This window comes from Thalassophryne amazonica, chromosome 16 (assembly GCF_902500255.1).
Source record: "Thalassophryne amazonica chromosome 16, fThaAma1.1, whole genome shotgun sequence".
Taxonomy (NCBI): Eukaryota; Metazoa; Chordata; class Actinopteri; order Batrachoidiformes; family Batrachoididae; genus Thalassophryne; species Thalassophryne amazonica.
Genome location: NC_047118.1, coordinates 79,109,314 through 79,132,862, shown reverse-complemented (window position 1 = coordinate 79,132,862; position 23,549 = coordinate 79,109,314). Strand labels below are relative to the sequence as shown.

General features: G+C 42.0%; 1 protein-coding gene across 1 annotated transcript in view; it reads right to left on the bottom strand.

The window, feature by feature from the left end:
- LOC117527899 (integrin alpha-3-like) overlaps positions 1–23,549 on the bottom strand; it is a 132,794-nt gene that overhangs the window by 49,168 nt on the left and 60,077 nt on the right. The window contains exons 15-18 of the mRNA XM_034190404.1: positions 16,224–16,367; positions 15,958–16,055; positions 359–527; positions 109–192 (exon numbers count right to left, since the gene is read on the bottom strand). Coding sequence (XP_034046295.1) covers positions 109–192; positions 359–527; positions 15,958–16,055; positions 16,224–16,367 — 495 coding nt within the window. The remainder of the gene's footprint in view (positions 1–108; positions 193–358; positions 528–15,957; positions 16,056–16,223; positions 16,368–23,549) is intronic.

Sequence of the window (23,549 nt, the reverse complement as noted above, 5' to 3'; positions counted from 1 at the left end):
ACTGATGCACACTCTAATACAGGCCATGTAATGTGTACAATCTGCAGGAATAGAAACGTGCAGTATTGCAGTAGTAGTAGTTTGGGCACTTTTGGAAGGTTCTGGTACCTTTTGGCTGCTTCTGAATGGGTTTCCGAGCTCACACATCAGAATTCTATCATCCACAGAACAGTCCACAGGAAGGCCGTCCCCCTGAGACAGACAGCAGACAGCTGTCATCTGCTCAGCACAGTGATGGAGCAAATAAATAAAATATAGTCAGCCTCTGGAAAAAGTGAACTCGGACCCCAAATCACTTGACAGGTGAAGCATTTGATCTCAGCAATCAAAAGCTCCGGTGACTTCACAGCTTCAGTACCTTGGTTCTGACTCCGGCGTAGATGAGCTGTGGTGGGATGCTGACATTTAGGGCCGTGGCGTGAGCGTCCTCTGCTGGGTGGCCCGGTGAAGGCATGTTGCTGATGTTGACCTCCAGAAGCAGACGGGTCACACTGGAGTCAAAGGAAAACCTCTGGGTGCCGTTCTGCCTGCAGACGCACAAATGCATTTCCTGTCCACTGTGGAAGAGTGTGGAGCTAGAAGCTGGGTGGGCTCGAGGCTTGGTGCAGGTTGTCCCAATTTAATCAACGTTCATGAACATAAAATGTCAAAATAGTAAGGATGAATAATTTAGTAAGTAATTTTATGCATCTTATATATATTAGTCTGGAACCACAACCAAATCCCAAAAGTACAAATGTCAACCCCACTGAGGTCCTGAGTTTGGGTCTCAATTAAATTAAGGTCACGGTCCTCAAAATCACTGTTGATAAATGATGTAATTATGGAATACCACTTAGATATGTTCGGTTTATGTGAAACCTGGATTAAACCCACTGCTGTCCTCCCCTTAAATGAAGCCTGCACACCGGCGTACACATTTAGTCACGTCCCTTGTGATACAAGGCAAGGTGGATGTGTTGCTGTAATTCATAAATCTGGGTTAAATGTACTGGTTTCTGGGGGTCTAAAATATAATTTTTGACTCTCTGCTCTGCCCAGGATACTACGTATACCCAAGGTCAGAAGAATAAAAATCAACCATGTTATTTTGTTGCCATATATATATATATATGCCCCTGGGCTTATATTCTGAATTCTTAGATGAATTTGGTGAGCTTATCTCTAACTTGGCAACCTGTGCCAATAACATTCTGACTGTGGGTGACTTCAACATTCATATAAATAAGCCTTCTGATCCCATCTGCAAATCATTCATGGACTTTATAGATGTATTAGGACTCCAGCAATGCATTCAGGGTTCCACACTCATTAGTGGAAATACCTTGGACTTGGTCTTCGTGCACGGTATCACTGTCACAAATACTGACATTGTGCCTCTTGCGTCAGTGGTCTCAGATCACTCACTTAAGTTTAAAGTCTCATTGCCTTGTTTACTGGAACAAGAACCTTATTTATCATCACAGCGACACAACTATCAACTACAGTTGAACTTGGAGCTGGACTGAATTTCAATTTTCAATTTATTTTCATTTATATAGCACCAAATCACAACAGAGTTGCCTCAAGGTACTTCACACAAGTAAGGTCTAACCTTACTAACCCCCAGAGCAGCAGTGGTAAGGAAAAACTCCGTCTGAGGAAGAAACCTCAAGCAGACCAGACTCAAAGGAGTGACCTTCTGCTTGGGCCATGCTACAGACACAAATTACAGAACAATTCACAAAATTAATATACAAGAAATGCTGTTGGTGCAAAGGACAGGAGGGTCTTCAGCATAAATACCACACCCATCTCTGGATGGAGCTGCACCTTAAACAGAGAAAACAACAAAATCAGACATCAGAAAGACAAGAAATACAGCATAATTTGTCAGCATTAAACAACAAGAAAAACAGGATACGAGGTCTGTTAGAAAAGTAACTGACCTTTTTACTTTTGCAAAAACTATATTGATTTGAATCATGTGTGATTGCATCAGCCAAGCTTGAACCTTCGTGCGCATGCGCGACTTTTTTCACGCCTGTCGGTTGCGTCATTCGCCAGTGACCACGCCTTGTGGGAGGAGTGGTCCAGCCCCCTCGTCGGATTTTCATAGGATATTGGCTGATCAACTGCCGCTTTGCTTCATCAAAATTTTTTCAGAAAGTGTGAGAGACAGCCAAGTGGAAACCATTTGGAAAATTCAGATGGCTTTCGGTGAAGATCTTATGGGGATCACACAGATTAAGGACAATTACAACTGGATTAAAGATGGCCCACAGCGGCAGATGGCACGCCGTGCACCGAGCGGCGGGCGATCGACAGGCTCAAACGACCAGATCATTTCCAAAGTGAATGCTTTGTTGATCCGGGACGTTGTCTGACTACCAGAGAAATGGCAAGACAGCTGGACATAGCACTTTTTCGGCACATTCCACTGTTAGAGGAGTTTTTGTAATGGAAAGAAGAGCGGAGAAATTCGCCACGGAGCCGCTCATGGCGCGGGACGAAAGCACCTCCGTGTTGGTCTCACAGGACAAGCCCTAATATGCCCAGCTCTTGCACCATTCAGAAAATTCAGACGGCTTTCGGTGGCTTTTCAGTTGTGTGACTATCCGAGAAATTGTGGACGAGCTGGACATGCCACAACATGTCCTGTGAGGCTTCATCACGGCGTTGCTTTTGGTTCTGTGCTCTGCGCCTCCGTCCTGATGCGCGAATCCCTCCGCACGTCTTTTCATGCCGAAAAAGTGCTGATGTCAAACTCTTCTGCCATTTCTGTGGTAGTCAGACGACGTCCCGGATCAACAAAGCGTTTACTTTGGAAATGAACGGCACATTCCACTGTTACAGGAGTTTTTTGTCATAAAAAGATGTGCAGAGGATTTTGCGCGTCGGGACGGAGGCGCAGGGCACAGAACAAAAAGCAATGTCAGGATGAAGCCTCACAGGACATGTTGTGGCATGTCCAGCCCGTCCACAATTTCTTGGATAGTCACACGACTGAAAAGCCACCGAAAGCCGTCTGAATTTTCCAAATGGTGCAAGAGCTGGGCATGTTAGGGCTTGTCCTGTGAGACCAACACGGAGGTGCTTTTGTCCCGCGCCATGAGCGGCTCCGTGGCGAATTTCTCCACTCCTCTTTCCATTACAAAAACTCCTGTAACAGTGGAATGTGCCGAAAAAGTGCAAAGTCCAACTGTCTTGCCATTTCTCTGGTAGTCAGACGACATCCCGGATCAACAAAGCGTTCACTTTGGAAATGATCTGGTCGTTTGAGCCTGTCGATTGCCGCTCGGTGCGCGGCGCGCCATCTGCCGCTGTGGGCCATCTTTAATCCAGTTGTAATTGTCCTTAATCTCTGTGATCCCCATAAGATCTTCACCGAAAGCCATCTGAATTTTCCAAATGGTTTCCACTTGGCTGTCTCTCACACTTTCTGAAAAAATTTTGATGAAGCAAAGCGGCAGTCGATCAGCCAATTTCCTGACTATGAAAATCCGATGAGGGGGCTGGACCACTCCTCCCACAAGGCGTGCTCACAGGCGAATGACGCAACCGACAGGCGTGAAAAAACTCACGCATGCGCACGAAGGTTCAAGGTTGGCTGATGCAATCACACATGATTCAAATCCATATAGTTTTTGCAAAAAATAAAAAGGTCCGTTACTTTTCTAACAGACCTCGTACTAAGGTGATCACCGGCCACTAGACCTAAGCTTCACTAAAAGACCCAGAATTTAAGTAAAGTTGAGGCCGCGGCATGCTCCGTTTCCTAATAAAATGAATTTAAAGAGTAAAAATTAAAAGAGTAAAACGTGCAGAACTATACTATGCCAGTATGCTAGCCATACGAAAGGGAAAATAAATGCGTCTTAAGTCTGGACTTAAAAGTCTCCACAGAATCTGACTGTTTTATTGATACAGGGAGATCATTCCACAGAACAGGGACACGATAAGAGAAAGCTCTGTGACCCGCAGACTTCTTATTCACCCTAGGGACACAAAGTATTCCTGCACCCTGACAACGCAAAACCCGGGCCGTTAAGTAAGGTTTAATTAGGTCAGCTAGGTAGGGCAGTGCCAGTCCGTGAACAATTTTATAGATGAGTGGGAGAACCTTAATGGATGCACTGTTTCTTTCTCTTTTTGCTCTGTATGCATCACTCCGCATTTAATCATTAGTGATCGATCTCTGCCCCCCTCCACAGCATGTCTTTTTCCTGGTTCTTTCCCTCAGCCCCAACCAGTCTCAGCAGAAGACTGCCCCTCCCTGAGCCTGGTTCTGCTGGAGGTTTCTTCCTGTTAAGAGGGAGTTTTTTCCTTCCCACTGTTGCCAAGTGCTTGCTCACAGGGGGTCGTTTTGACCGTTGGGGTTTTTCATAATTATTGTATGGCCTTGCCTTACAATATAAAGCGCCTTGGGGCAACTGTTTGTTGTGATTTGGCGCTATATAAAAAAAAAGTTGAGTTGAGTTATTTTCATTAGTTACTTCATCCAAACCATCAACATGTTTATTAGACCCCATTCCTGCCAGGCTGCTCAAGGAAGTCCTACCATTATTTAATGCTTCAATCTTAAATATGATCAACTTATCTTTGTTAGTTGGCTATGTACCACAGGCTTTTAAGGTGGCAGTAATTAAACCATTACTTAAAAAGCCATCACTTGACCCAGCTATTTTAGCTAATTATAGGCCAATCTCCAACCTTCCTTTTCTCTCAAAGATTCTTGAGAGGGTAGTTGTAAAACAGCTAACTGATCACCTGCAGAGGAATGGTCTATTTGAAGAGGTTCAGTCAGGTTTTAGAATTCATCATAGTACAGAAACAGCATTAGTGAAGGTTACAAATGATCTTCTTATGGCTTCGGACAGTGGACTTATCTCTGTGCTTGTTCTGTTGGACCTCAGTGCTGCTTTTGATACTGTTGACCATAAAATTTTATTACGGAGATTAGAGCATGTCATAGGTATTAAAGGCACTGCGCTGCGGTGGTTTGAATCATATTTGTCTAATAGATTACAGTTTGTTCATGTAAATGGGGAATCTTCTTTACAGACTAAAGTTAATTATGGAGTTCCACAAGGTTCTGTGCTAGGACCAATTTTATTCACTTTATACATGCTTCCCTTAGGCAGTATTATTAGACGGTATTGCTTAAATTTTCATTGTTACGCAGATGATACCCAGCTTTATCTATCCATGAAGCCAGAGGACACACACCAATTAGCTAAACTGCAGGATTGTCTTACAGACATAAAGACATGGATGACCTCTAATTTCCTGCTTTTAAACTCAGATAAAACTGAAGTTATTGTACTTGGCCCCACAAATCTTAGAAGCATGGTGTCTAACCAGATCTTTACTCTGGATGGCATTTCCCTGACCTCTAGTAATACTGTGAGAAATCTTGGAGTCATTTTTGATCAGGATATGTCATTCAAAGCGCATATTAAACAAATATGTAGGACTGCCTTTTTGCATTTACGCAATATCTCTAAAATCAGAAAGGTCTTGTCTCAGAGTGATGCTGAAAAACTAATTCATGCATTTATTTCCTCTAGGCTGGACTATTGTAATTCTTTATTATCAGGTTGTCCTAAAAGTTCCCTAAAAAGCCTTCAGTTAATTCAAAATGCTGCAGCTAGAGTACTGACGGGGACTAGCAGGAGAGAGCATATCTCACCCGTGTTGGCCTCTCTTCATTGGCTTCCTGTTAATTCTAGAATAGAATTTAAAATTCTTCTTCTTACTTATAAGGTTTTGAATAATCAGGTCCCATCTTATCTCAGGGACCTCGTAGTACCATATCACCCTAATAGAGCGCTTCGCTCTCAGACTGCAGGCTTACTTGTAGTTCCTAGGGTTTGTAAGAGTAGAATGGGAGGCAGAGCCTTCAGCTTTCAGGCTCCTCTCCTGTGGAACCAGCTCCCAATTCAGATCAGGGAGACAGATACCCTCTCTACTTTTAAGATTAGGCTTAAAACTTTCCTTTTCGCTAAGGCTTATAGTTAGGGCTGGATCGGGTGACCCTGGACTATCCCTTGGTTATGCTGCTTTAGACGTAGACTGTGGGGGGGTTCCCATGATGCACTGAGTATTTCTTTCTCTTTTTGCTCTGTATGCATCACTCCGCATTTAATCATTAGTGATCGATCTCTGCCCCCCTCCACAGCATGTCTTTTTCCTGGTTCTTTCCCTCAGCCCCAACCAGTCTCAGCAGAGGACTGCCCCTCCCTGAGCCTGGTTCTGCTGGAGGTTTCTTCCTGTTAAGAGGGAGTTTTTCCTTCCCACTGTTGCCAAGTGCTTGCTCACAGGGGGTCGTTTTGACCGTTGGGGTTTTTCATGATTGTTGTATGGCCTTGCCTTACAATATAAAGCGCCTTGGGGCAACTGTTTGTTGTGATTTGGCGCTATATAAAAAAAAAGTTGATTGATTGATTGATCTATCTTGTAATTGTTGTTGTATCAAATGTTCGAAATAAACAGTTTTCATTCATTCATTCATTCAATGCCAATTCCATCCCTTCAGTGCACGAACGTTTCAGTCCCATTATGATTTTAAGGACTTCAGCTTCATCAGTTGGTTTCAGGAAAAATGATTTAGAATAGTTACCTTTTAGATACAAGTGATATGTAGCACCCCCTGGTGGCCTTATAATCTTTGATAGCGATTCTCCTATGGAATTGAAAGAATTGTTGAAGCTGTTGGCAAGATCTTCATTTGCCTGTTTGCATTTGGTGTCAGGAAGGACAGTTGTTTTTTTACCCCTGCTGAGAACTTTATTTAGTACTTTCTAGCATTGCTTTTGGTCACCATGGGCAGCCTTCAAATCTTGTGAATTTTGATTTCTCTGACTTATTCTTATCAAGTTAGTCAGTTTATTTTTATATTTACGATACCTGTCTTTGTTTTCATCAGTTGGCTTCTTAATAGAAAGTTTAAAAAGCTTATTTTTTGTTTTAATGGATTTCAGGATGCCCTTGGTGATCCATTTTTCCTGTTTACCAGAGAGTATTTTGTTTACTTTTTCAGGTATAGTTTTGCTTATACTGTCAAATATCTCTTGTAGAAGTGTATTCTAGGCATCATCTGGAGTATTACAATGATAAACAGAATTTCATACTTTTGCTTTAAGATGATCTTTGAGTGAGCTTAAATTTTTTTCAGATAATACTTTAACTTTTGTCTTTTGGAGTGGTTCGTTTAGGTGTCTTGTAATATCAACAAAAAGTACAACAGGAAAATGATCAGAGATATTCGACAGTATAACACCCGAGTCAAAGCGATTGTTCTGTATATTTGTAATGACATTATGCTGCTATAGACGTAGACTGCTGGGGGTTCCCATGATGCACTGTTTCTTTCTCTTTTTGCTCTGTATGCACCACTCTGCATTTAATCATTAGTGATCGATCTCTGCTCCCCTCCACAGCATGTCTTTTTCCTGGTTCTCTCCCTCAGCCCCAACCAGTCCCAGCAGAAGACTGCCCCTCCCTGAGCCTGGTTCTGCTGGGACTGGTTGGGGCTGAGGGAGAGAACCAGGAAAAAGACATGCTGTGGAGGGGAGCAGAGATCAATCACTAATGATTAAATGCAGAGTGGTGCATACAGAGCAAAAAGAGAAAGAAACACTCAGTGCATCATGGGAACCCCCCAGCAGTCTAAGTCTATAGCAGCATAACTAAGGGATGGTTCAGGGTCACCTGATCCAGCCCTAACTATAAGCTTTAGCAAAAAAGAAAATTTTAAGCCTAATCTTAAAGTAGAGAGGGTGTCTGTCTCCCTGATCCGAATTGGGAGCTGGTTCCAGAGTAGAGGAGCCTGAAAGCTGAAGGCTCTGCCTCCCATTCTACTCTTACAAACCCTAGGAACTACAAGTAAGCCTGCAGTCTGAGAGCGAAGCGCTCTATTGGGGTGATATGGTACTATGAGGTCCCTAAGATAAGATGGGAACCTTATAAGTAAGAAGAAGAATTTTAAATTCTATTCTGGAATTACCAGGAAGCCAATGAAGAGAGGCCAAAATGGGTGAGATATGCTCTCTCCTAGTCCCTGTCAGTACGCTAGCTGCAGCATTTTGAATTAACTGAAGGCTTTTCAGGGAACTTTTAGGACAACATGATAATAATGAATGACAATAGTCCAGCCTAGAGGAAATAAATGCATGAATTAGTTTTTCAGCATCACTCTGAGACAAGACCTTTCTAATTTTAGAGATATGGCGCAAATGCAAAAAAGCAGTCCTACATATTTGTTTAATATGCGCATTGAATGACATATCCTGATCAAAAATGACTCCAAGATTTCTCACAGTATTACTAGAGGTCAGGGTAATGCCATCCAGAGTAAGGATCTGGTTAGACACCATGTTTCTAAGATTTGTGGGGCCAAGTACAATAACTTCAGTTTAATCTGAGTTTAAAAGCAGGAGATTAGAGGTCATCCATATCTTTATGTCTGTAAGACAATTCTGCAGTTTAGCTAATTGGTGTGTGTCCTCTGGCTTCATGGATAGATAAAGCTGGGTATCATCTGCGTAACAATGAAAATTTAAGCAATACCGTCTAATAATACTGCCTAAGGGAAGCATGTATAAAGTGAATAAAATTGGTCCTAGCACAGAACCTTGTGGAACTCCATAATTAACCTTAGTCTGTGAAGAAGATTCCCCATTTACATGAACAAATTGTAATCTATTAGATAAATATGATTCAAACCACCGCAGCTCAGTGCCTTTAATACCTATGGCATGCTCTAATCTCTGTAATAAAATTTTATGGTCAACAGTATCAAAAGCAGCACTGAGGTCTAACAGAACAAGCACAGAGATGAGTCCACTGTCTGATGCCATAAGAAGATCATTTGTAACCTTCACTAATGCTGTTTCTGTACTATGATGAATTCTAAAACCTGACTGAAACTCTTCAAATAGACCATTCCTCTGCAGATGATCAGTTAGCTGTTTTACAACTACCCTTTCAAGAATTTTTGAGAGAAAAAGAAGGTTGGAGATTGGCCTATAATTAGCTAAGATAGCTGGGTCAAGTGATGGCTTTTTAAGTAATGGTTTAATTACTGCCACCTTAAAAGCCTGTGGTACATAGCCAACTAATAAAGATAGATTGATCATATTTAAGATCGAAGCATTAATTAATGGTAGGGCTTCCTTGAGCAGCCTGGTAGGAATGGGGTCTAATAGACATGTTGGTGGTTTGGAGGAAGTAACTAATGAAAATAACTCAGACAGAACAATCGGAGAGAAAGAGTCTAACCAAATACCGGCATCACTGAAAGCAGCCAAAGATAACGATATGTCTTTGGGATGGTTATGAGTAATTTTTTCTCTAATAGTTAAAATTTTATTAGCAAAGAAAGTCATGAAGTCATTACTAGTTAAAGTTAAAGGAATACTCGGCTCAATAGAGCTCTGACTCTTTGTCAGCCTGGCTACAGTGCTGAAAAGAAACCTGGGGTTGTTCTTATTTTCTTCAATTAGTGATGAGTAGTAAGATGTCCTAGCTTTACGGAGGGCTTTTTTATAGAGCAACAGACTCTTTTTCCAGGTTAAGTGAAGATCTTCTAAATTAGTGAGACGCCATTTCCTCTCCAACTTACGGGTTATCTGCTTTAAGCTGCGAGTTTGTGAGTTATACCACGGAGTCAGGCACTTCTGATTTAAGGCTCTCTTTTTCAGAGGAGCTACAGCATCAAAAGTTGTCCTCAATGAGGATGTAAAGCTATTGACGAGATAATCTATCTCACTCACAGAGTTTAGGTAGCTACTCTGCCCTGTGTTGGTATATGGCATTGGACAACATAAAGAAGGAATCATATCCTTAAACCTAGTTACAGCGCTTTCTGAAAGACTTTTACTGTAATTAAACTTATTCCCCACTGCTGGGTAGTCCATCAGAGTAAATGTAAATGTTATTAAGAAATGATCAGACAGAAGGGGGTTTTCAGGGAATACTGTTAAGTCTTCAATTTCCATACCATAAGTCAGAACAAGATCTAAGGTATGATTAAAGTGGTGGGTGGACTCATTTACATTTTGAGCAAAGCCAATCGAGTCTAACAATAGATTAAATGCAGTGTTGAGACTGTCATTCTCAGCATCTGTGTGGATGTTAAAATCACCCACTATAATTATCTTATCTGAGCTAAGCACTAAGTGAGACAAAAGGTCCGAAAATTCACAGAGAAACTCAGTAACGACCAGGTGGACGATGGATAACAAATAAAACTGTTTTTTGGGACTTCCAATTTGGATGGACAAGACTAAGAGTCAAGCTTCCAAATGAATTAAAGCTCTGTCTGGGTTTTTGATTAATTAATAAGATGGAGTGGAAGATTGCTGCTAATCTTCCGCCTCGGCCCGTGCTACGAGCATTCTGGCGGTTAGTGTGACTCGGGGGTGTTGAATCATTTAAACTAACATATTCATCCTGCTGTAACCAGGTTCTCTAATCTGTAAGGCAGAATAAATCAATATGTTGATCAATTATTATATAATTTACTAACAGGGACTTAGAAGAGAGAGTGTTGGGAAAGTGTAGTGACACGGACCCACAACAGGGGGCGTAAATGAACGGTCAATAGATGAGCCAAAAGGTAACAATTTAATGTTGTGAATGTGCACAACGAAATACAGACAATCACAGAATTTGATATCAGTCAATATACAGAGGTGACATGTGGGCAGGCTTGAGGACAGAAGACGTCTGTCCAGAGAAGAGTCGGGTCCCACACGATTTCCACTGCCAACGGATCTGAAGTACGCCGGAGTCGCCAAGTCCTGAGTCCCCAGGTAGCCACCGTCTCCAGCTGTCAGATCTGGTACTGCTGGCAGGAGGCAGAAAAACAGTTAAGGGTGAGTGTGTGAAAACACACCCAGTAAACAGTCAGAAATACGAGTCTCTCCTTTGTCGGGTGGGAACAAACACCTCCACCTCTGAACACCAGAAAACAGTTTGTGTCGGGTTAACCTTCTACTTGTTGCAGTTCGGAGTGAGGAGTGAAAATCGTACATTCCTCGGCCATCCACGAACCCCAGCCTCCAGTTGACAGTAGTGGGTTAAACACCTGAAAACAGTTCACAACAGGAGAAAACAAGCAACGTGCGTCGGCACAACAACGGCCGAGAATTTACCTATAGGGTAGACGATATCTCGGCAGTGAGGTGGAGTTGCTGCCCGGCTTTTATGGTGATGGTGGTTTGTGGTTGATGAGTGACAGCTGGTGATGAGGTGGTGATGACTGACAGCTGTCACTCCCGGCTGCTCCTGCGAGGTGGCTGCGCCCTCTCGTGCCTGAAGCCCGCACTTCAGGCAGGGCACCCTCTGGTGGTGGGCCAGCAGTACCTCCTCTTCAGCGGCCCACACAACAGGACCCCCCCCCCCCAACAGGCGCCTCCTGGCGCCTGACCAGGCTTGTCCGGATGACGGGCGTAGAAGTCGGCCAGGAGGGCCGGGTCCAGGATGAAGCTCCTCTTCACCCAGGAGTGCTCTTCGGGTCCATAACCCTCCCAGTCCACCAGATACTGGAACCCCCGGCCCCGTCGACGAACGTCCAAGAGCCTGCGCACCATCCATGCAGGCTCTCCGTCGATGATCCGGGCAGGAGGCGGCGCCGGTCCGGGGGTGCAGAGTGGTGAGGTATGGTAGGGCTTGATGCGGGACACGTGGAATTCAGGGTTCCATGCCAGGGCCTCCCGGACGGATGTTTAATAGACCACATTTAATTGTTTTAGTCTGTGGTGCAGTTGAAGGTGCTATATATTTTTTTTTTTTACTTTTATGCTTAAATAGATTTTTGCTGGTTATTGGTGGTCTGGGAGCAGGCACCGTCTCTACGGGGATGGGGTAATGAGGGGATGGCAGGGGGAGAGAAGCTGCAGAGAGGTGCGTAAGACTACAACTCTGCTTCCTGGTCCCAACCCTGGATAGTCACGGTTTGGAGGATTTAATAAAATTGGCCAGATTTCTAGAAATGAGAGTTGCTCCATCCAAAGTGGGATGGATGCCGTCTCTCCTAACAAGACCAGGTTTTCACCAGAAGCTTTGCAATTATCTATGAAGCCCGCCTCATTTTTTGGACACCACTCAGACAGCCAGGAATTCAAGGAGAACATCCGATTGGGGAGGGGCCCAGAGAAAACTACAGAGTCCGACATTGTATTTGCAGAGTTACACACCGATTCAATATTAATTTTAGTGACCTCCGATTGGCGTAACCGGGTGTCATTACTGCCGACGTGAATTACAATCTTACCAAATTTACGCTTAGCCTTAGCCAGCAGTTTCAAATTTCCTTCAATGTCGCCTGCTCTGGCCCTCGGAAGACAACTGACTATGGTTGCTGGTGTCGCTAACTTCACATTTCTCAAAACCAGAGTTTGTTCCTCGGCGCGTGTGTCGCCGAGTGGGGAAAAATGGTTGGAGATGTGAACGGGTTGGTGGTGTACAGGGGGCTTGCGTTTAGGACTACGCTTCCTCCTCACAGTCACCCAGTCGGCCTGCTTTCCCGGCTGCTCGGGATCTGCTGGAGGGGAACTAACGGCGGCTAAGCTACCTTGGTCCGCACCGACTACAGGGGCCTGGCTAGCTGTAGGATTTTCCATGGTGCGGAGCCGAGTCTCCAATTTGCTCAGCCTGGCCCCCAAAGCTACGAATAAGCTACACTTATTACAAGTACCATTACTGCTAAAAGGAGGCCGAGGAATAACTAAACATTTCACACCCAAAGCAGAAAAGTGCGGGAGAGACAGGAGACGCCGCCATGCTAAACCAGCTAAGAGCTAGTAGCGGCGCTAAGCTAGCGGAATCCTAATAACACAAAAAGTGAATAATGTGTAAATAATTTAGAGGCGATTCAGCAGAGGGAGTGCTTTAGTTAAGGCACGTGAAGATTACACTGTGAAATCAATCGTTATCTAGTTAAATAGATCAATCTAACTGCGCAGATTAAACAGCTAACAGATACAGCAAAACACCGCTGTGCTCCGGAACAGGAAGTGATACAATACCACAGTGAGAGCCAACCACCAGTAGAGGCAGAGCAGTAGAGGCAATTGAAACAAGGTGACTGTGTTTTGGGGGAGCGCCGTTTTAACACAGGTGGCGCAATCATGTTGAGTGTAGTTTTGAGCACTGAGTTTTAACTATCCACAAGACTGTCTACTGTTTAGGTATTTGCCAAATGTGAAGCTAAGACATCAGGCAGTCTAGCTTCGAGCTCAGTCTTAGTTGAGGAGTTGATGCATCGCTGTAGTGATATATAAGGTTGTTGTTCCACTATAGACTGCAGCGAAACTGTATGTCAGTATTCGTGACAGCAATATCACGTGCGAGAACCAAATCCAGGGTATTTCCACTGACATGCATCGTGTCCTGAATGCACTGCTGAAATCCTAATGCATCCACAATTTACATAAATTATTTGCAGAGGGGATCAGAAGGCTTATTTAGATAAATGTTAAAGTCACCAATGATCAGAAAGTTATCTGCACGAGTTGACAAGTTTGAGGTGAACGCGCCAAATTCATCTAAGAATTCAGAATATGGGCCAGGAGGCCTGTATACAGTGACAAAGTAATACAGCTGATTTTTATTCTTCTTACCTTGGCAATGCATAATATCCTGAGCAGAGCAGAGAATCAGATGCTCAAACGAGTTATATTTGTGACCCCCAACAGCTAATAAGCTAAACGTAGATTTATAAATAAGAGCAACACCCCCACCTTGCTTCGCATCATGAGGGGCGTGACTAAATGTATATGCTGGTGGGCAGGCCTCATTTAAGGGATGGACAGCTGTAGGTTTAAGGCAGGTTTCACATAACCCAATCATATCTAAGTGATGATCAATAATTAGATCATTAATCAACAATGATCTTGAGGATAGTGATCTTATGTTAATGAGACCCAGACTAAGGACATGTGAAGGAAATGTGTGTATTCTTTCCTGTTTGATGTAACCTATATGTGGAGAGGAGGTGCTTCGATGGTGACACTCCGTCAAGAACTCTTTCACTCTCCTACTCGGGAGACTGAGCGGACAGAGCAGTTTCGATGCCGCATAGAGAACGCTTACCCTGGACATGAACTTGCCAGTGGTCGCCACATTTGCCTGCCACCTGGCAGGCAAACAGACAAAGGAGATGCTGAGTTACCACAGCTGAGAGCAGGTAGAAATGCTAGACGGCAAGACGGGAGAGCCCGACGACCTCGAGTGGGGAGATGGACGCATTCAAAGTGGCTGGAGGCGCAGGTGTGCCTGGAGTGGCAGAGGCGCCACAGAGACGGGTGGAGGAGAGATACGGCAGATTCCAAGACATCAACCAGGTAGCCTGTTTGCACGCGCTGCTGTGGCTATGTTTCCCCATCTACACATTGACTGTGTGTTCTGTGCCAAGGTTTGCTGTAACAGCAAGGTTCATCGTGACGTGTTCAGGCATCACCTGGTGGCCAGAGACGTTCCAACGCACTTAAAGCGGACAATTGGCGGATTCCGTACAGCAGGCTGGGTGACTGGCCTGCGTGGCAAGTTATTTTTGGTTTCTTCAGTTCCTCTCACCTGGACGGTGTGAGTACAAGACTGGACTGTGTGAATGTGTGTGTGTATGCGTGGTCCCAGGTTGTGGTGCATTCAAGCGGAGTCAGAAAAGTGGGGATGTGAGTTTATAGAGTTGGGAATTAGTTAGTGTGGGTTTGTTTTTATTGTTGTGATGTGTTTGCGTTTTAGCAAATGTGGGGATTTGAAACTGTTTATTTTGGTGTTATGAAATTAAATAAAGGAATTTATATGATGGCAGCAAATGTTTCTTTTATGAATTAAAGTTCACTTACTAAGACGGCATTCCACACTACATGTTGGGAAGGGCCTAATAACCTTAATTGGACATTGGACCCAAAGCACACCCTCCCATTCTCAAGTATGAGTATTATAGAGTGGCGGTAAGGGTGCTGCATTTGTAAAAACCTTGTAAACATTAGAATGGCCTAAGCAGTGGGTCAACCCTCTGAGTCTGGTCTGCTTGAGGTTTCTTCCTCAACATCATCACAGAGAGTTTTTCCTTACTGCCATCACCTGTGTTCTTGCTCTAAGGGTTGGTAAGGTTAGATCTTACTTGTGTAAAGCACATTCAGGCAGCTTTGTTGTGATTTGGTGCTATATAAATGAAATAAATTGAACTGAATTTAAGTAAGTCCTTTCGGCTTCTTCCTTTTTGCCCTCCACAGCAGATCCGACATGGATGTGCATGTTGATTTGGCACATGTTTTATGCTGGATACCCTTCCTGACACTACACATTACATGAAGAATGGGTATGGGTGGTCTTGAACCAGGAACCTTCTGATTTACCAACTGGCCACCATGCTGCCAAGAATGAATAATTTACTAATGTGATGAATTAGCTGTTGGGCCAGTATGATCCCAGAAGGGGAGGAATCAGAGTCTCCTGGTCAGAACACAACTCATGGAATACTGATGATCACTGATGGGTAAGGACACCTAACTAAGGTTTGCAACTCAAGTTTCTCTGCCCAGTAAATTAATAACATGGTGGAAACCCAATTTGGCAGATGAAGCCCAAACATCTTATTTGTGTGCAAGCTATTTGTAAACCTGCCTAGCTAGTTGGCTTGCTGAGTCATTGGGCTAACTCAACCATCATGACTGCTCCCAGAACAATACGTCAACATTACTTAAACATCTCAACAGTTTAACCGTTAGCAGGGACTGTTTCAAATAATCAAATGGCAAATATACCAGATTTACAAATATAAACAAACAGCAGATGTTATTTTCTGGTAAATGCTAATGGATTCATAGTAAGACATTTGGGCTGCGTGTTTGACAGTTAGGTTGCTAGCTTTGACTAGCTGTTGTTAGTGTTTTCTTCTCAGCTGAACTAAAGATGAATTCTGTGTCTGATTGCAAATGAAATATGACCAAGTGCTTCACTCACGTTGCAAACGGTTTGTGATTCTCATCAGTAAACTGGGCTTTCATCTGCAAGTTGCTATGGCAACGGTAATCAGAACCACAGGCCTTCTGAATATGGACCTGACAAAGAGAAGAAGGATCTGGTTAGTTAGCATTTTATTTTTTTTAACACAGACCTGGAATAGAACAGGTTTTACATTGGTTTGGCTGGGATTTGACTGGACATCCTTCCTGAGCCCTGTTGAGTTCTGATTTATGTTACTGACATGGAATATTCTGGGTATTGACCTGTGTCCTGATGGGCTGTGGCATCAGGCCCAACACAGGGAAGTGGTCCAGGTTCTGCACAGTTCTTTTTTTCTTGGGAAGATTCTCATACAGAGAGACATTCATTGAGAACACCAGCGGTTCCACTTTGTCTCTGACTGAACTCTGAAAACAGAAGAACAAAACCAGAAATATTTCTACTTCATCCATCTTTGTAATCTGTCTGTAAACTTACAAATTTATTTACAAATATTTCAAAGAAAGACATTTAATTTACATTTCAGAAAGTATGCATTTGAGGAAGCTTTCTTGAAATTTGTAAAAAGGATCTCCCAAGAAGCTACCTTAGCTTATAAAAGTAGTCCTAAGCGCAAGATATACGAGGTCTGTGAGAAAAGTATCGGACCTTTTTATTTTTTTCAAAAACCATATGGATTTGAATCACGTGTGATTGCATCAGACAAGCTTGAACCTTCGTGCGCATGCGTGGGTTTTTTCATGCCTGTCGGTTGCGTCATTTGCCTGTGAGCAGGCTTTGTGTGAGCACTGGTCCACCCCTCTCGTCGGATTTTTATTGCGAATAAATGTCTGAACGATTTGGAGCTTTGCTGCATCATTTTTTTTCCAGAAACTGTGAGACACCTCCAGGTGGACACCATTCAGAAAATTTCTTTTCAGTCATGTAATTATCCGATTGTGATTGTGCATGAGCTGGACATGCCCCAACATGTCCTGGAAGGCTTCATCACGGCATTGCTTTGCGCCATGCGGCTCCACCGCGACGCGCGGAACTCCTCCGCACGTCTGTCTTAATGTGCTGATGTCCACGTCTTTTCACAATTCCTGTGCTAGTCAAATGACATACCGGATCAAGACAGCATCCTGTTTAGAAATGAACGGCACATTCCACTGTTACAGGAGTTTTTGTCATGGAAAGAAAAGCGGAGGGGCGCGCCACGGAGTCGTTCATTACGTGGCACAAAACCACCTCCGTGTTGGTCTCACAGGACGGCTTTCAGGTGGATTTCAGATGGATTCTGGTTGCTTTTCAGTCGTGTGATTATCCGATTGTGATTGTGCATGAGCTGGACATACCCCAGCATGTCCTGGAAGGCTTCATCACGGCGTTGCTTTGCGCCATGCGGCTCCACCGCGCGTAACAGTGGAATGTGCCGTTCATTTCTATGCAATCACACGTGATTCAAATCCATATGGTTTTTGAAAAAAATAAAAAGGTCCGATACTTTTCTCACAGACCTCGTATTACAATACAACAGTAAAAGAAAAAAAAAAAAAAACACCCACCACCCCAACCCCTATGGATGCATTAAGCACTCCCACACACATTCATACAGTCCCACATTATCTGGAAATGATATTGCACTTATCCCATCAACTAATCTCATACTGATTTTTGCAGTCATATTCACAAAGGTACATCATCAAACACATTAGATTATTTGCGGCAGCAATTTTTCTTACATTTACAGTCGTGACAGAGGCATTAAAAAAACAAGGTACAAAGACATTTAATTATAATACATTTGAATTTCATTGTTGTGTACATTATATACACATTGTTTTGTATTATTTACTATTAGGGTCTAGCCTGAGTATAATGTAGCAACAAGTCATTTTTCAAAAGTTTCTTAAATATACTTAATGATACTGAGTTTTTTATTGTATCGTCAATTACATTCCAGATCTGTGGACCTTTTCATGTAATGCTAAAATTAGTACATTTCAGTTTACGCTTTTTGCCCTTCACCTGATTTTTCTTCTTGTGTTATATTCATGAGTTGGATAAGTAATTGGGATTAGTTGGCAAAGTCTTTCATTTCGCTTATATACTACATTATACATCATGCATGCATTCTGAAATATGTTGCTCTCAGTTAGCTTCAGAAGTTTAAGCCTACAAAAGAGCGGATCAGAGGGAGCATTATATTCGGACCAGGTTATAACACAAATCACTTTCTTTTGCAAAGCAATCAATTTATTGAGATAACTAGGATACGTGTTACACCATATAATTTTGCAGTAATTCTAATGTGGTTCAAATAAAGTTTGATAAAGTGTTATAAGAGCTTTGAGAGGGAGATAATGTCGAATTTTATAGAACAATCCAACATATTTCGATAACTTGTCAATTCATCAATTTGTTTTTTAAAATATAAAAATTCATCAATATATATACCTAAAAATTTTATGTACTGTACTCTTTCAATGCATTCTACCACTTCACAAATTATAGACCTGTTTCTTTGCTTCCACAATTTTCCAAATTATTAGAAAAGTTATTCAATAATAGATTAGACAAATTCATAAATAAACATAAATTACTTACTGATAGTCAATATGGATTCAGAGCACATAGTTCAACATCACTTGCATTAATAGAATCAGTTGAGGAGATTACAAACGTCATAGACCACAAATTACATTCAGTTGGAATATTTATAGACCTTAAAAAGGCTTTTGATTCAATCAGTCATGACATATTAATCAATAAACTTGAACAGTATGGGATTAGGGGGTTGGTGTTGCACTGGGTGAGAAGCTACTTAAGTAACAGAAAACAGTTTGTGAAGTTGGGGGAATATACATCATCATGCTTGGACAATGCTTGTGGCGTCCCACAGGGGTCAGTATTGGGTCCAAAACTGTTTCTAATTTATATAAATGATATTGTCAATGTTTCCAAAATATTAAAATTAGTATTATTTGCAGATGACACAAGCATTTTTTGTTCAGGGGGGGATTTGCAGGAGTTACTGAGGAGGATTAGTACAGAAATGGGAAAATTGAAAATATGGTTTGACAGAAACAAATGATCATTAAACTTACGAGGTCTGTCCGTAAAGTATTGTACCTTTTTATTTTTTTCAAAAACTATATGGATTTCATTCATATGTTTTTACGTCAGACATGCTTGAACCCTTGTGCGCATGCGTGAGTTTTTCCACGCCTGTCGGTGACGTCATTCGCCTGTGAGCACGCCTTGTGGAAGGAGTGGTCCCGCCCCCTCGTCGGATTTTCATTGTCTGGAAATGGCGGAATGAAAAGGACTTTTTTTCCATCAGAATTTTTTCAGAAGCTGTTAGAGACTGGCACCTGAAAACCATTCGAAAAATTTATCTGGCTTTCAGTGAAACTTTTATGGGCTTCACAGAGAATAAGGACTTTAACTACAGGTATAAGGACCCCTTTAAGGACGGTCGGTGCGCCGCGCTGCGAGCTGCGACGATGCGGCACAAACCACTGGATCATTTCTAAGCTGATGGCTCTGTGGATACGAGACTGTCGTGTGCTCTTTCTCTGGTTTCACAAGACCTGGACATCAGCCATTTTCCGGCAGATTTCACTTTTAACAAGAGATTTTGTCATGGAAAGCCGCGCGGAGGCTTTGCGCGTCACGACCGATTCGCTGATGAAGCGAGACAAAGGAACACCTCCGTTTCGGAGTGTTAGAGGACAAGTTGGGACATGCCTATCTCAGCTTTCAGTGCTTACCAGTTGAGTGAGTATAAAAGAACTTGTGGAGAGCTGGACATGTCCCAAAATAAAAAATAAAAAGGTACGATACTTTACGGACAGACCTCGTAAGTAAAACAAAATACATGTTATTTGGCTATTGTAATACAGACATACAGGTTCAGTTACAAGTCGAGGGGGTAGATACTGAAAGGGTACATGAAAATAAGTTTCTGGGGGTGATAATAGATGATAAGATAAACTGGAAGACTCATATAAAACATATACAAAGTAAACTGTCAAGAAGCATTTCAGTTCTAAACAAAGCGAAACATATTCTGGACCACAACTCACTCCGCTTTCTTTACTGCTCACTGGATTTACCATATTTACAGTACTGTGCAGAGGTATGGGGTAATACTTATAAAGGTACAACACAATCACTATCAGTAATGCAGAAAAGAGCTATAAGAATTATTCATAATACTGGCTATAGAGATCATAGAAATCCACTATTTTTACAATCCAAATTCTTAAAATTCACAGACTTGGTTCATTTTCAAACAGTACAAATCGTGTATAAAGCAATAAACAATTTACTTCCAGCAAATATTAAAAATATGTTTTTTAACAGATCAGGGGATTGCAGTCTGAGGGGGAAATTTAATTTAAAGCATCAGTGGGTACGAACAACATTAAAAGGTTTCTGTATTTCTGTCTGTGGGGTGAGGATGTGGAACAGATTGGGAGTGGGGCTCAAGCAATGTCCAAGCATGAACCAGTTCAAACAGCGGTACAAAAATGTTTTTTTCTAGGTATAGGGAGGAGGAAGGGTAATGAGGGTTAGGGTGTTTTTGTTTTTTGCTTCGGCTTGTAAATATATAGTATTTTGTATGTAAGTAGGTATGTGTAGGTGTATATTTATGTTTGTGTATATATATGTGTATATGTGTATATATATGTGTGTATATATGTGTATGTATGTTGATATATATATATATATTGATATCGGTTTAGGTGTGTAGGAATCTATGTGTATATGTGGCAAAGGGTATTACTGGTTGTGGGGAAGAAGGGGTAGGGATAAATAAGCTGATGCTTCACCCTACCCCTTTTCGGACATGTTGGGTACACAGTAGGAACTTTTTGTTGTTGTCTTTACTGATCTACTGCTATTTAAGCAAAAAAATTCAAAAAGAAAAAATAATATAGCACCTTCAACTGCACCACAGACTAAAACAGTTAAATGTGGTCTATTAAACATTAGGTCTCTCTCTTCTAAGTCCCTGTTGGTAAATGATATAATAATTGATCAACGTATTGATTTATTCTGCCTAACAGAAACCTGGTTACAGCAGGATGAATATGTTAGTTTAAATGAGTCAACACCCCCGAGTCACACTAACTGTCAGAATGCTCGTAGTACGGGCCGGGGCGGAGGATTAGCAGCAATCTTCCATTCCAGCTTATTAATTAATCAAAAACCTAGACAGAGCTTTAATTCATTTGAAAGCTTGTCTCTTAGTCTTTTCCATCCAAATTGGAAGTCCCAAAAACCAATTTTATTTGTTATTATCTATCGTCCACCTGGTCGTTACTGTGAGTTTCTCTGTGAATTTTCAGACCTTCTGTCTGACTTAGTGCTTAGCTCAGATAAGATACTTATAGTGGGCGATTTTAACATCCACACAGATGCTGAGAATGACAGCCTCAACACTGCATTTAATCTATTATTAGACTCTATTGGCTTTGCTCAAAAAGTAAATGAGTCCACCCACCACTTTAATCATATCTTAGATCTTGTTTTGACTTATGGTATGGAAATAGAAGACTTAACAGTATTCCCTGAAAACTCCCTTCTGTCTGATCATTTTTTAATAACATTTACATTTACCCTGATGGACTACCCTGCAGTGGGGAATAAGTTTCATTACACTAGAAGTCTTTCAGAAAGCGCTGTAACTAGGTTTAAGGATATGATTCCTTCTTTATGTTCTCTATTGTCATATACCAACACAGAGCAGAGTAGCTACCTAAACTCTGTAAGGGAGTTAGAGTATCTCGTCAATAGTTTTACATCCTCATTGAAGACAACTTTGGATGCTGTAGCTCCTCTGAAAAAGAGAGCTTTAAATCAGAAGTGTCTGACTCCGTGGTATAACTCACAAACTCGTAGCTTAAAGCAGATAACCCGTAAGTTGGAGAGGAAATGGCGTCTCACTAATTTAGAAGATCTTCACTTAGCCTGGAAAAAGAGTTTGTTGCTCTATAAAAAAGCCCTCCGTAAAGCTAGGACATCTTTCTACTCATCACTAATTGAAGAAAATAAGAACAACCCCAGGTTTCTTTTCAGCACTGTAGCCAGGCTGACAGAGTCAGAGCTCTATTGAGCTGAGTATTCCATTAACTTTAACTAGTAATGACTTCATGACTTTCTTTGCTAACAAAATTTTGACTATTAGAGAAAAAATTACTCATAACCATCCCAAAGATGTATCGTTATCTTTGGCTGCTTTCAGTGATGCCGGTATTTGGTTAGACTGTTTCTCTCCGATTGTTCTGTCTGAGTTCTCTACTCTGATTCTGAGTCAATCAGAGTAGAGAGATATTCCTGACTTCCTGTGACTTCCTGTTCCGGAGCACAGCGGTGTTCTGCTGTATCTGTTAGCTGTTTGAACTGAGCTGTTTGAGTTCTTTGAATTAACAGTCTTTTTCAAGACTTTTTTACTTTTTTTTTTTTTTTTTTTTACTTTTTCACCGTGCTCCAACGCCTAAAGAAGACCTCTAACGGTCGAAACATCGCGACGGAGCACTTTTATCAGCTAACTTTCATCAGCGTTGGCAAGCTAACTAGCTTGCTAACGCTTTCGTTTTTATTTTTATTTTATTTTTTAGCACTGTTGTCGTGCTGCTCCACAGCCTGTCCAGTGGATTTTTATTTTATTTTAGCGCTGTTGTCGTGCGTTACCTGTGCTGCTCCACAGCCTGTCCAGTGGATTTTTATTTTATTTTTTAGCACTGTTGTCGTGTGTTACCTGTGCTGTTCCACAGCCTGTCCAGTGGATTTTTATTTTATTTTTTAGCACTGTTGTCGTGTGTTACCTGTGCTGCTCCACAGCCTGTTCTGTGGATTTTTATTTTATTTTTTAGCACTGTTGTCGTGCGTTACCTGTGCTGCTCCACAGCCTGTCCAGTGGATTTTTATTTTATTTTTTAGCACTGTTGTCGTGTGTTACCTGTGCTGCTCCACAGCCTGTTCAGTGGATTTTTATTTTATTTTTTAGCACTGTTGTCGTGCGTTACCTGTGCTGCTCCACAGCCTGCCTAGTGGATTTTTATTTTATTTTTAGCACTGTTGTCGTGTGTTACCTGTGCTGCTCCACAGCCTGTTCTGTGGATTTTTATTTTATTTTTTAGCACTGTTGTCGTGCGTTACCTGTGCTGCTCCACAGCCTGTCCAGTGGATTTTTATTTTATTTTTTAGCACTGTTGTCGTGTGTTACCTGTGCTGCTCCACAGCCTGTTCAGTGTATTTTTATTTTATTTTTTAGCACTGTTGTCGTGCGTTACCTGTGCTGCTCCACAGCCTGCCTAGTGGATTTTTATTTTATTTTAGCACTGTTGTCGTGTGTTACCTGTGCTGCTCCACAGCCTGTCCAGTGGATTTTTATTTTATTTTTTACCACTGTTGTCGTGCGTTACCTGTGCTGCTCCGCAGTCTGTCTAGTGGATTTTTATTTTATTTTTTACCACCGTTGTCGTGCGTTACCTGTGCTGCTCCGCAGCCTGTCTAGTGGATTTTTATTTTATTTTTTGCCACCGTTGTCGTGCGTTACCTGTGCTGCTCCGCAGTCTGTCTAGTGGATTTTTATT